The 12,922-nt window shown below is 46.5% G+C and overlaps 1 protein-coding gene across 2 annotated transcripts in view; it reads right to left on the reverse strand.

Moving 5' to 3' along the window:
- SORL1 (sortilin related receptor 1) overlaps positions 1 to 12,922 on the reverse strand; it is a 160,399-nt gene that overhangs the window by 137,872 nt on the left and 9,605 nt on the right. For both annotated transcript variants that reach the window (XM_058544989.1, XM_058544988.1), the window contains exon 2: positions 5,996 to 6,112. In XM_058544989.1, the coding sequence (XP_058400972.1) occupies positions 5,996 to 6,112 (117 nt within the window). The remainder of the gene's footprint in view (positions 1 to 5,995; positions 6,113 to 12,922) is intronic.

Genomic DNA, 12,922 nt, shown 5'->3' on the forward strand with positions numbered 1-12,922 from the left:
AGGTTGAGAGTTGGCCGACAATCTGAGAGGGTACAAAACAAAGTGGTTCTTTCTCACTTCTGTTTTCCTGGCTGAGAATGGACATTAAGCGTCCCTCTTAGGTTCAGAAGTCACATGAAGCAAACTAACAGCTTCTAGAAAAGGGAACTCAGGCCCCTTTCAGCTCCAACGTCCTATAAATTGACACTCCCCTGTGAGTTACCTCCACAGAGGCCCAAATGCAATGTTAGATTCACATTAGGGTAGCATTTTTCAGTATGCAATACTCTTGTATATATTATCTCTCTTCATCTTCAAAAACTCTGAGTTAGTCTCACCTTCACCTCCCTCAGTGTACCTGGAACACAGCAGGCACTCAGTAAAGATTTCTGGAATGAATAAATATCACTATAAACCACAGAACAAGTAAAGGAATGTGTTCCATAAATGAATAAGAGAGAGTGACATGAATGAATCAGTAAGTGACTGAGTGAATCCTCATTTCCACTTAACAGATAAGAAAAGCTAAGACTCAGAGAAGTTAATGACGGGCCAAAGTGAAGAGAATAACTGTGTGGCAAAGGTAAAGAGCAAATTAAAAACAGAAAACATGCTGTAGTTATCGTGTTGGGACTATAAAGTAAACTGAATTAACTGATGGACAGGAGACGCTCTTTCTGTAATTTTTTTAACAAATTAAGAAATTCATAAAATATTCTTCAGCATTGACGGTAATACACAACGCATAGATCAGTTAGTTCAAGCATTACCTTCAGGGACAGTCATTGACCCTAATAGAGAATTCAGATTCCAGGGGTCAGCTAGTCTTGTATCAGAAAGTGTCACATTTCAGACCTGGCTGTGCGTTTCAGCTATTCACGTCTCTTTAAGCTAGTCATATATTGATAAGCACCAGAGGCTTTGCCACCTAGCTTACTGAATATCAGAAATAACTTTTCACTGGTGAAATGAGTGGTTCGTTTAATTAGCATGAATTTAGAAATGAGCTCTCATTGGCAAAACTGAAGGGATTCCATATATGTGGATTGGCCAAAACATCAGAGAATATCCTCATACTTAGAGGAAGAAGGTAAGACTCGGGCAAAGGAGGATGTCAGGCGTGACGTCCTGACAGTGCTGCGCCAGCTGCTGGTTTAGGAAAATGTCTCCCTGCCTGTTGCCAGCCATTAGGCACAGGATCCTGCCTCCTTCATATCTGTATCATGTGAAACTTTCATGGAAGTTGTAGCCGGGCATCCATCCGGGTAGCAAGCTGCACATCCCCTGATGAAGGGACTCTTGCTTAGAGAGCTTCATCATCCTAATACAATGCCACTCAGTCTTGGACTTCGCTGGCTCCATATAAAACAGGCGGCACCAACAGCCAAAGGGATAAATGGTTTCACTTAGGATTCCACGTTCACCCCAATACAATGTATGCTATAAGCACTCTATACAACCCCATATATATATATATATATATATATGGAAAATTCAGGTCCTCCAGGCTTTCAGCCACACCCCAGGACTCTCACACATTACAGTGCTGTGATGTAATCCCAAAACTTCTCCTTCACTGCATGGCTCCAGTAGCAGAAAATAAGGAAAACACAATTTCTTTCATGGCTTTTTAGTGTCTACAGATGCCATCTCTTCAACCAGACTATCACTTAAATTTTTCTACATGCCTCCTGTCCACCCCCCAAATTCGTCTCTCCCTGTTTCCTGAGTCAAGCTCCACTCCACTAGAAGGCCCTCCCTGGTCCTCCACTCACAGAGTCTCATCAATCACTAAAGTCTGGTTGAAGCCCCAGCTCACCACTTCATACTGCTAGTAAGCGACGAAACTAATGGGTCCTCCAACTCCAAGTCCAGTTGTCATTCCACTGTTGCAAGTTACCCTTCTAGGAGAACGTTCTTGTCTACATACTTATGTTTCTCTGTTAAAGAGGAAGATCATACACCGAATCTACCAGCCAGGCAGTGGAAGGAGTGCTGGAGAGCAGCGAGGAAGGACTGACTAACTGAGTAGAGAGCCTCTCCGAGATTCTCAGCCATACCTCTGCCATCTCACACTCAGAAGTACAACAGCCCTCACTACCAAAAAGCTCTTCCCTAATTCTCACCTGTAAACAAACCCATCTCTTTGGGTCTTAAGCTTAATAGAAGTTGAGTAAGTATGGAAGGGTCCATCCTATGCCTGAATGCTCTTGTAAATTACTCATCCACCATTCTTCCCTTCTCCAGGCTGAACAATTCCAACACAATATTTTTATCCAATCCTAATTTTTATTTCTATTTGATTAACATAGACCCTAAGCTCCATAGGACAAAGACCAAGATCAGGCTGTGCACAGCTATCCACTTTCCTCCACACTGAAGAGCCCAGAAAAGGCCTCTGCCAGCATTCAATAACGCCAAGTGGGCTGACGGCCTCATGGTCTCCACCTGGCACCCCCACTGGTACATTCTGGTTCGGGCTGGCTTTTCTTCATGGCAGCACTAGGCTGTGACTCACTGCCCTCTGTGACCTTCAGGTGAATTTGGCCAAATACCCTGTACTTCCTCATTTTGTGCTTCTATAGTAGGTTTTTCACCCAGGTCCATGCTTCTGCACTAATCAGTCCTCTGTGACCTCGATACGACACTAGTCCCTAAACAACGAAATAAAGGAGGGAGGAGTTACTCAACTGCCAACAGTTGCTAGTTAGACCACTGTCTTACCTATACAGATGTTCCTTCTCACAGACAGTCCTTCGAAGTGAACAGTTTTAAATTCTCTCCCCTGTACTTCAAAACTATATAATAATTAGGAGCAGGTGGAAGGGAGGGAAGAGGAAAGGATGGGGAGAGAAAGAGGTGGGAGAGGGGGAGGAGGCGAAGAGGGTTAAAATGCACAGACAACATCTCTGTATCTGGCACTGTTCTACGTACTTTGCACCAGTGCTTCTCAAACTGTCATATGCCTACAAATCACCCAGCAGGACATGTCAAAATGGAGATTCTGATTCAGGAGATTCTGCATTTCTAACTAGCTCCCAGAAAATACCCATGGCTGCTGATCCACACACAGACCACACCCAGAGGGTACGGTTCTAGAAGTACCATCTCATTGAGAGATAAGAAGACCAAGAGAAGGTTAATGACTTGGCTCAAGGTCAGACTGCTAATGAATGGCAGAGCCAGGATTCAAACCCAGGCATTCTGATTTTAGAGCCAGGCTCAGGTAGACACCAGCTGCCACGCGCTACCAAGTTCTGCGCTGTCAGCAAGTATGGATCCTGCTCCCCAGTCAATCCTGAGAAGCACCAAGCATAATGTCACCCGACTCTGGTCACAAGGGCAGCGAGTCCTACCATTCCTGATACCGTCCCTGTCTGATTCTGATCTTCTGGTGGACACTATCACTGGATAGCTCTTTGGTCAACTATTTTGTTTGTACCCGATTACATCATAAAATATGTCAGGAGAAGGCAGAAAGAGAGGTGGGAAAGGTCAAAATTAATAACACCTATTCTTTGCTTTCATCTACCAGACTTATCACAGAAAAAGATGGGTCCTGCAGGAGCTGTTCTTCATGAAATCACACTGGGTACAAGTTCATCAGGACATTATTCATTTTTGTTTTCTGTTTAAGAGCAAACCTTTTAGAATTCCAGCTTCCAGATCCATCCCTATTTTATATACTGAAGATGCTTGACTTGGCCATTCTCCAACACTCACACAGTTCCTTATTTGTATAGCTTCTTTCCCTTTTCGACTGCTGATGGGGACTTACGAACCATGCTGCCAGTCTTCTTTTGAGAAAATTTGGATTGTTTCTACTATGGCACCACCAACTTCTGCCTCTGAGTCATAATTTATTTTTGCATTAACTTTTCACATCAGAACATCTCAGCTTCATCTGTCAATTCTTTAATGTAGCTTGTATACAAACGGGGGAAATCTCTACCATTCATTTATTATCTCCAAGCATTAAGTTTCCTTTCCATTTAATCTTATCATATATTTCATTCCAGAATAGTTCATCACTTCAAATGTTCAATGGGTTCTTAGTAAGATACACCGAAATATTTGGACAGAGTGAGAACTAGTCTTGGGTAGACTGACAATACTGAGGGTGACCCACCACCCCGGACTGAGGAAGGTCCCAGGATATGGGACTTTCAGTGCTAAAATCCAGACAAGTTGGTCACCCTAGCAACACCACATCCTCACATACCAAGTACGTGATCAGGTCTCAATTCTCATAAGCCCCAGCTGTCCCACAGACACGATGAGTGACCTCATGCAAGTTACTTAATGTCTCTAGGCTCCTGTTTGTCCAGCAAAAAACCATAAAACAATAGTTAAGGTCTTTTACCTATCCTGCAAAAAATTTTATCTGGGCAAAGAATTTTTTTAATGCATAAAAACCCTGAGGATTCCTCAACACAGTAGGGCACAGAGCAGTCTCCTGTGCTCAAACAGGATTCCTATGGGCAGTGACCATGCCGAATACATGCACAGGTGCCTACGGACCCTCACAGGGCCAACAGGCACCAATATGCTGCCATCTGTGCTTGCAAACTCCGATCACGTTTATAAATGGGCCAAAGGCATTGCCCCAAACAAGTCTAGCCCTGCTCCAGAGCACCACACCCAGACTGCTGTCAGCTGCAGCCGTTTCCCACCAGCCACTGCTCAGCACCCACCCTGGGCAAAGCCAGACAGCATGATAGCCCTCCCTGTCTGCGGCTGCCCCTATTCTACCCACTAGAAAACAGCCCCTGGGGCCCTCTCCAGTCACCTACCTCAGAGCACATCCAGTCCAGATCGTGGACACACAGAGAGGGACCTCACGGAGACCAAATCTACACTCAAGAATTACAAGTGTGTCCTTAAGGCTGAGGTGACAGTGCTAGCCAATTCATCAGGAGGTTTCTCTGGCCAGAGCACAGTGACCGAAGGTCTACAAGGTTTGTGTGGTTTTCGGTCCACATCCTCACTCTGTCACCACATCAGACCCTGACCCGAGGCAGGGACTGTTCCTCTTCCCCACAAGGGGCAGTCGGAAGCAGGGACTGCAGACTGGGGACCCAAAGCCAGCTCTGGCCCTCACATATGTTTTACTTGGCCCACAAGGTGTTTGTAAAAACTACACATTAGATGCCAACTTATAAGACTCAGCAGTTTTCACAAAAAATCCAGACCTCTGAGCTTCTCTCGAAAAATCAGATCTGGCAACACAGAGCCCTGTATGGCGACCAGAGCTGAGAGCTGCTAACAACAGCGCCCTCAGAAGCATTTATTCTCAGTTTGTCAAAGTCTCTTCCACTTCCTAGGGTCTCTCAAACACAGACCAAGTATCAGTCACCACATTCAAATTAAGATTCAGGTGACTGTTTCTTGAACCTGTACCTCTATCAAAAGTGGGAAAATGACATATTGTCCCAGAGAGCCACACACTTTGAGGAGGCGGTGTGGTAAATGTGGAGGCAGCTTCACTCTGCCCATTACCCACCTGGTCTGTCACAGGCCTTTGAGCTTGTGACCTTTGGTCTCATGTCTTCAAAGCACCTAAACTATTAACCATTGTAGAAAGCCAGCTATGGAAATTAAGAATATGAGCAAATCAGAATATGAGTTGTCAACTCACCCAACTGTAACGGGTCAGGAGAAATCAGCACATGGGAAAGACCAACAAGATTCCATCGGGCAGAGGGAGTTCAGATGGGCAGCCCTGCCCAGGAATGCACTTCTGGTATTTTCTTGAGCAGATACAAGGATCCAGATCATACCCTACCCCTTCACAAAAGTAATCACACATCATATGGATCCCTTTGCAACACTGACCGCACCCCCATGCTCAGCAAACAAGGGGGATATATTATTTTCCAGGTTCTCTTCCCTTTCCCATAATTTATTCCATCCATTCTCCAATTTCCCACTATTTTTCTGGCACTATAACCCCGACAGATCAGAAAAGGTCACGTGGGCGGCACAGAGCAGTGCCCAGAGCAAGATGAATACTTACATCACTGCTCTTGGGCCTCGCCAACGCCAGGCTGTCTCGGGCTAAGGCCACAATCACGTTGCTTTTCTCTCCAGCCCAGTGCACCACCATCTGATTGTGGGAATCATTCAGACTAACCTGAAAGAGATCAAAACACAGGAATTAGGACCCATGAGGAGTGACGGCCACAAACATTCTAAAGCAAGACTCTCTCTCCTCCTTTCTCACTCAGAAATGACTAAGATTCTTAAATCTGGAGCATTAGGCCAGGGTGCCCTATTTTTCCCTCTATGCGGATTCCACCAGACTCAACTTCTCCTAGAAGCGACACTAGTCCTCTGCTATTTGGGATATAACTGGATTGAAAAAATCTTCTCAGGCTCTCACTGGCATAACTAATTACTTTGCTTATTTTTGTCCTTTGTGAAATCAATCTCTGGTTAATCTCATTTTTACTCCATACATGGGACATGTATGCACAAAGTTTGAAACCAAAACCCTGAAACATCTCATTCAAAAAAAGTGCACAGGCCAGAAAGACCCCACGCTTTCAAACCTCTGTTCAAACCGGTGCTCTCTCTGGCCTGCAGAGAGAGCCTGACATCTGGCCTGACATCACTCATCCTTAGCTCGTAACAAGCAAGAACAAGAGAAAAACATCACGGCACAGTGTTATCTAGTTAGTTTTGAAGTGCCCCGAACCTTTGGATTATCACTAACAGTAGCTGCCAGACTTCTGGATTTTATAAACCAGTAAAATGGAAATAAATTGGGAAGGCCAACAGAGGATTGGCTGGCCACTTCTATTCTGCCAGGTAAGGACATAAACAAAAACAGCCACTGGGTGAGAGCTCGACTTGCTGTTCTCTGAATGTTTCCTCTGCTTCCTGAGGACACAGCAGCCTCTTGTCCAGGCTGCCTGGCAGTGGCCTGCGGCCCTGGGACCGAGTTCCAGCCAGTGGACTGAGAGAGAAGGCAGTCAGTGCCCCACATAGCCTGTTTTCTTTCCTATCCGCAGGCTGCATTCAGGTCTCTGGGGTCCCAGAGGAGAGCAGAACGACAGACAGAAGGAGCCCACATCCCAGAGGAGAAGGCCCTCGACTAATCAGTACCACTCATTTTGAACTTCTCATAATTAGGAGATAAATTTACACCACTGAGCTTCTGGGATTCATCTTTTATGTAGCTAGCCCTCCTAAACAATACGACCGCCATCTATAATCAGTGTCATTTTTTTAAAAAAGGACATTTTAATACCAAAAACTGAGGGAGGATATAATCTCAGAATGAAGGCCAGTTATTTTAGATAGTTTTTGCTTTATGAAAAACTGACTACATTACTTTTATTTTTCCCATTTCACCTGTCACTGATGTACAGGCTGGCATTTTAGGACACCGGAGCCATACGCTGCACCCCCTGTGTGAAGGGCAAACTGATGTCCCTACCAACATAAATTCTGAGAGCTGGTGTTAACATTCGCCATCAGGACAAAGACCCCCAAAATCACAAGCATGCACCCTGCCTCTTGCTGAGCAATGTCTGGGAGAAGCCGAGTCCATCAGCTGTCTAGGGCACATGCAGAAGGAAATCAAGCTTCTGGGCTCTGAGCAGCCTCTCTGCACAGTCCAGCTGGCACAGTCCTCCCACCCTGACCTCTTGAACTGATACAAAGTACAAGCCTGAGCTGATCTGCCCTCCGAGCCGTCCTCCCATCAAGGCTCTGCAGCAGAAAACGCTCCCCTCCCCACAGCTCCTTTCTCCTTTCCCTTCCTCACCCCACCGTGCCCTAGCTTGCCGCACCCACTCCTTGAGGTGCTCTCAGATGTCACAAGGGAGAAGGGAAACACCTGTGCCACAAACTTGGCAGACAGAATGACAAAGGAGCTAATCCTTAACTACTTTACTTTGGGTCTTAAGAACCTGCATCTAATTTGATCCAGGATCCAAACTCTTCGGGAAAATATCTGAAATGAGACTTCCTTAAGGAAAAAGACCCTAGATATTTTTTAGGAAAATGTCATTCCAAAATGTTCCTTCTCACTCCCAGAGAGATAAGTCCAGGCAAACATCGACAGAGAAGTGCAAATACAAAATAGAAATAAATAAATAATTTAACCCAGAATGCTACAGGGAGGAAGTGTCTCAGGGACGCTCCACCAGCCGCTGACACCTTACCCCAGCCTTCCCTCTTCCCCCACTCCTTCCAGCCCATGCCTCTGGGAAGAATCTGGAAGCATCTATGGATCAGAAGCCCACCAGCCCAAGTGCCCCAGGAATTCAGGTTAAAAGCCTTCTCCCCTCCAAAACTCTTAGACCCAGAAAGGAATAAATAAAGAACTGTTGCAAACATCAATACAATAAAGGATTTGGAACCTAGAAGAATCTCCCAAGTTCATCCAGGGTCTGGGATGAAAAAACCCACCAATATTCAATGTGGGCAACCTCAGAACAGCCCCTCTGGCAGGTAACAATCAAATAACACTCTGAACAGGTCACAAAGCCTTCAGCGATCAGAGTGGGAAAGAGGTCTGAACACAACTTGCTTTAGTCTCTCTACTCAGAGGACATGAGATTTACGAGGCCCCTCAACCAATCCTGAGAGAGAAGGGGTGAGGGCAGCACGAAGGACAAGCCTCAGAACATCCAAGGGCTTTTCCACAAAGAAAGTCTAGAAGGCAAGCTTGGTGAAACACCTTTCTAAACAGAGGAGACTTTTCTTGCTTTATTAGATGTCCCTCTTATTCCTAACAGCAGCAGACTGTAAAAGGGCAGCCCAGTGGGGAGAAAAAAAAAATCCCTGGCGAGCAATGGTTTGTCCAAGGACCACTAGGCAACTCACACAAACAGTTCAGCTCCCTCGTTGGCCAGATGTCGGCATGGGCACATCCTGGTCGTGGGAGTAACTCCCTGGGGAGCGCCAGCAGCGGCTGAGTCACGGCTGATCCCCCAGGCAGCCTAGGTGCCCATCCCCCCAAAGCACCAGCCCAGAGTCAGCCACAAGAATCCACGCACCAAGAGGACGGACGGTGGAGCCAGCAGGCAGGCAGGCAATTTCATTAACACAAAGACATCATTCTGCTTTCTGTCCTCACCTCCCTCCTCTCCATCTCCCCTCTGTCTTCATTCCCCGCCCCACCCCACCCTCTCATGGGGAAAGAGGAAGAAGCCCAAGCCGGCTCTCCATGGAAAGTGACCAGGAAACCAGAGGCCCAGGGCAGCCCCAGCAATCAAGAACACTCGAGGGTCCCCAAGCTAGGTTCCTGCACTTAATGAGTGGTGTCTGGTTTGTTTGGTTCCTTTTCCACCCCCTGTCCTTTCCCCCTGAGCCTTCCCCATCACCAGCCCTCTGGGGCAGCTGCAGGCTACCAGATGAGTCTTATCAGTCTTGCTCACTCGGGTCCCACAAACAGCTGTGGAGAGGGGCGGGCACACACAGACCCAGAAGACGCTGGGCAGGGAGGGCAGCTTTTCCAGGAACGTAACCTTGATGTGCAATCAGTTATAACCGCAACCCCAGGGTGTGAACAACCTTCCCTCTCCCATCTCTAGCTCACAGGACATAGTGGAGCTTGATAAATGAGGCACAATTAATCAGAGCTATAAAAGCAGCAGGGAGGGGCCCAATGCCTCCCCTCAGAAGGCAAAGAGAGAAAAATCGCATGCCACGGACTCTCTGCATACAGAAACCACATCATAAACAACAAACAGCGTCCGGGGGGGCGCTGTGGGTTAGCCTCACAGGAAGGTTGTTAAGAGTCAAGATAACCCCCAGAGGTCACCGGGTTCGGGAGCCCCAAATCCGGCTAACGGTCAGAATCACCAGAGAGGCCCCACCCCAGAACCACTGATTCAGAATCCCTCTGACTTGGGGGGAATCAGTACTTTTAAAAGATTATACCACCAGGTTCTCTAATGCAGCTTATTTGGGGAACGATGAATCTAGTCCATTCCCCTCCCTCCTGGCAGAATCTGGGATGTAAAGGATAGTGGCTAGAAGACTCCCTCTTTTTGTGGGGGGTTTATCTTTGGGTATTCTGGGTACCTGTTGAAACTCTATGATCTACTGACACATGCCTGATATATGCCAGTAGCCATCTATCTATCCATCTATATATACACTATATATACTGATATGTGCCTATATAGATATATATACACACACACTATATATACTGATATATACCAGTGTATATCTACTGATATGTATATGATACATAGGAGAAACCTCAAAAACATTATGCTATGTAAAAGAAGCCAGACACAAAGGTTACATATTGCATGATTCCATTTATATGAAATATCCAGAACAGGTAAATCCATAGAAACAGAGAGCAGATTGGTGGTTGCCAGGAGCTGGGGGGAGGGTGGAGTAGGGAGTTCATGGGCAAAAGGTTTTATTTTGGAGTGTGAAAATGGTTTGGAACTAGATAGAGGTAGTGGTTGTACAACATTGTGAATTACTAAATCCCACTGAACTGTTCACTTTAAAACGGTTAATTTTATGTTATGTGAATTTCATCTCAAATAAAAACAAAGCCTGTATGACCTGTAAGGAACATTATACTTCTCAAGTGCTGATCCAAGAGCTCCCACTCTTCAGTGCTTCTTTCATCTCATCTGGATCCTTCACGCTACCAAAATATGCAGCTAGAATGAGTCATAGAGAAGGCCAGCTGAAGAGTGGGTCTCTGGCCAAAGCAATCCTTCAAGTGCTGTCAGAGGCGTCTGCAGAGCTGCAGCATCCCCACAGGCCTCCCGGTCCCTGGTCCCTGGTCCCTGGCTGGAGAAACGGCCATGGGCTCAAGGCGAGCATCCACTCCCAGCTCACAACAATCGTCACCACGCCCACAGTGACACACCTTGGTCCATGTCACCCCACGTTGTCTCTCAGCCCCCCAGCATGCCCTAGCATTCCCAAGAGGTTAAATGATTTGTCTCATCACTCAGGTGAGGGGAAGAATCTGCTGCCACCCAAGCCCCTAGCTCTGAGTTGTTATAAATAGAAGGGAGGACCAATAAATTGCTTGTTGTATGAACGTACTGATTGCTCGTGCATTCACTTACTGGTTAAGTCTGCACTGAGGCCTACTAGGCGCCAGGCACCCTCAGAGGCTCTTTAATCATCTCCTACCTGTCAAGAGCACACAGAGCATTTTGAGGGGAAACCTTGGCGTTGCAGGTCTGACTGGCAATAAGATATTTAGAATAAAACCACCAAAATCTGTGCAGTCACTGAGGCTTACTCAGGAGGATGGGGCCCTTAACAGAATGAGTCACACATCGTCTTCATTCATTTCCTCTGCCATCAAGTCTTTCAAATTGGTCAAAGATCAGGATGTCCTAGACATCCACAGCCTGTAGTCCTCATCACTCCTACACAGCCTCTCTCCAGAACACAGTTCGTGGAGGACAAATAAGGCAATCTGGTTCATTTCTCGGCCTCACTAGCAGGGAAATACAAAGCAGCATTTTTAAAATTCTACAGTGAAGTATAAAACAAATATCCCGTCCTTCCACGGCGAGGACAGAGGCAGCTGCTAAATGCCAGGAACTACGGGACGGGCCCGAGGAAACCAAAGACACGCTCTCGGGGTCCAAGAATAACAAGGTGTCCTCAAACCATCCGTGTGCATGACCTAAATGCTAGGTATGCAAATCGCCCCTCCATGTCCCCTTTCCAGACCGTGTTCTCACCATATTTAGTCAACTCATTATCCTCCCTGGACTCCCACCTCGGAAGGAGAGCTGAAATCTAGTTTAAGAGATCCCTGCAGAGCCCCTGCTCGTGGAACCTCAGCTCACTCACTTGACTTTTGCGTTTCCTCAGATGCTTCACCCACAGAATGCATTAACTACTTTGCTGATAAATTCAGGCTGCCCATTTTACAGATGAGAAAACAAAGGGAAAAATGACCTTGGACTAAAAAACTTAGCATTTCACTACAATCTCCTTAACTGGAGTCATGAGCACTCTTGAGAAAATATTAGATACTTTTTCCTTTCTCTTTACCGAAAGGGTGATAATCATATTTTCATTGACGGAACAGTATCAGTTCAGCGAGACTTATCTTTATTTCTCATTGATCTTCGGCAAGTAGACTCTATCCACCATCGACCTCTCTGTGCCACTCCCTCCTGGAGAACCTCACTTTGCCATTTAGCAAAAAGCACACTTTGCTGTCCCAAGAGGGCTCCCTATTAAGAAGAACCTATTAAAAAAATTTGTCATAAAAATAATCATCCCTTAATTTCCCAGTTGGTAAGTGAGAAAAAGAAGAAAGTGTCAGGGCCAGAAAGAACCTCAGAGAACATCTAAACCAACTTCCACATTTTGCAGGTGCGGTTTAGCCCACACGAAGATTTCGAGGCGGTGTTCCACACTGCCTTCAGACCCCGGGCCCAGAGCAGGGCCCACGGGCAGAGAGAGCACAGCGAGGCCCCCTCACTGGTGTTAACTGGCTGCTGAGCACCTGAGCCAGGACTAGCCTGAAATGAGGATTCACCCATGAACCCAAAGGCATTTCTATGAGCTCTTCAGGATGGTTCCAGACCACCCGCTCTCCCTGACCCTCCTTTCCGGCTCTGAAGCTTCACCGTGAACAGCCTCCCACCTCGTTCACTCAATAAATATTTATCGAGCACTTACTATACATCAGATGCCAAGCTACGTGTTAGGAAAACAGCAGACTTCCAGGTCCTGACTCATGGCTCTTAAGTTAGTAGGGAAAACAAACATTAAACAATTAATTCCACGAATAATGGTTAAATTACAGTTGTTAAATCGGGGGGTGGAGGTGCACAACCTTGTGTGGGGGAAAGAGTGTGGCTGCACTGAAGACATGACCTACAGCAGATACCAAGGACAAAGAGGGAGGAGAGAGGGAAAAGGGGATGGAGAAGAGAGATCCAGGTGGAGGGGCAAAAGCCAGGGACGGGGAGGGACTCAG

The sequence above is a fragment of the Diceros bicornis genome, chromosome 7, assembly GCF_020826845.1.
Source record: "Diceros bicornis minor isolate mBicDic1 chromosome 7, mDicBic1.mat.cur, whole genome shotgun sequence".
Taxonomy (NCBI): domain Eukaryota; kingdom Metazoa; phylum Chordata; class Mammalia; order Perissodactyla; family Rhinocerotidae; genus Diceros; species Diceros bicornis.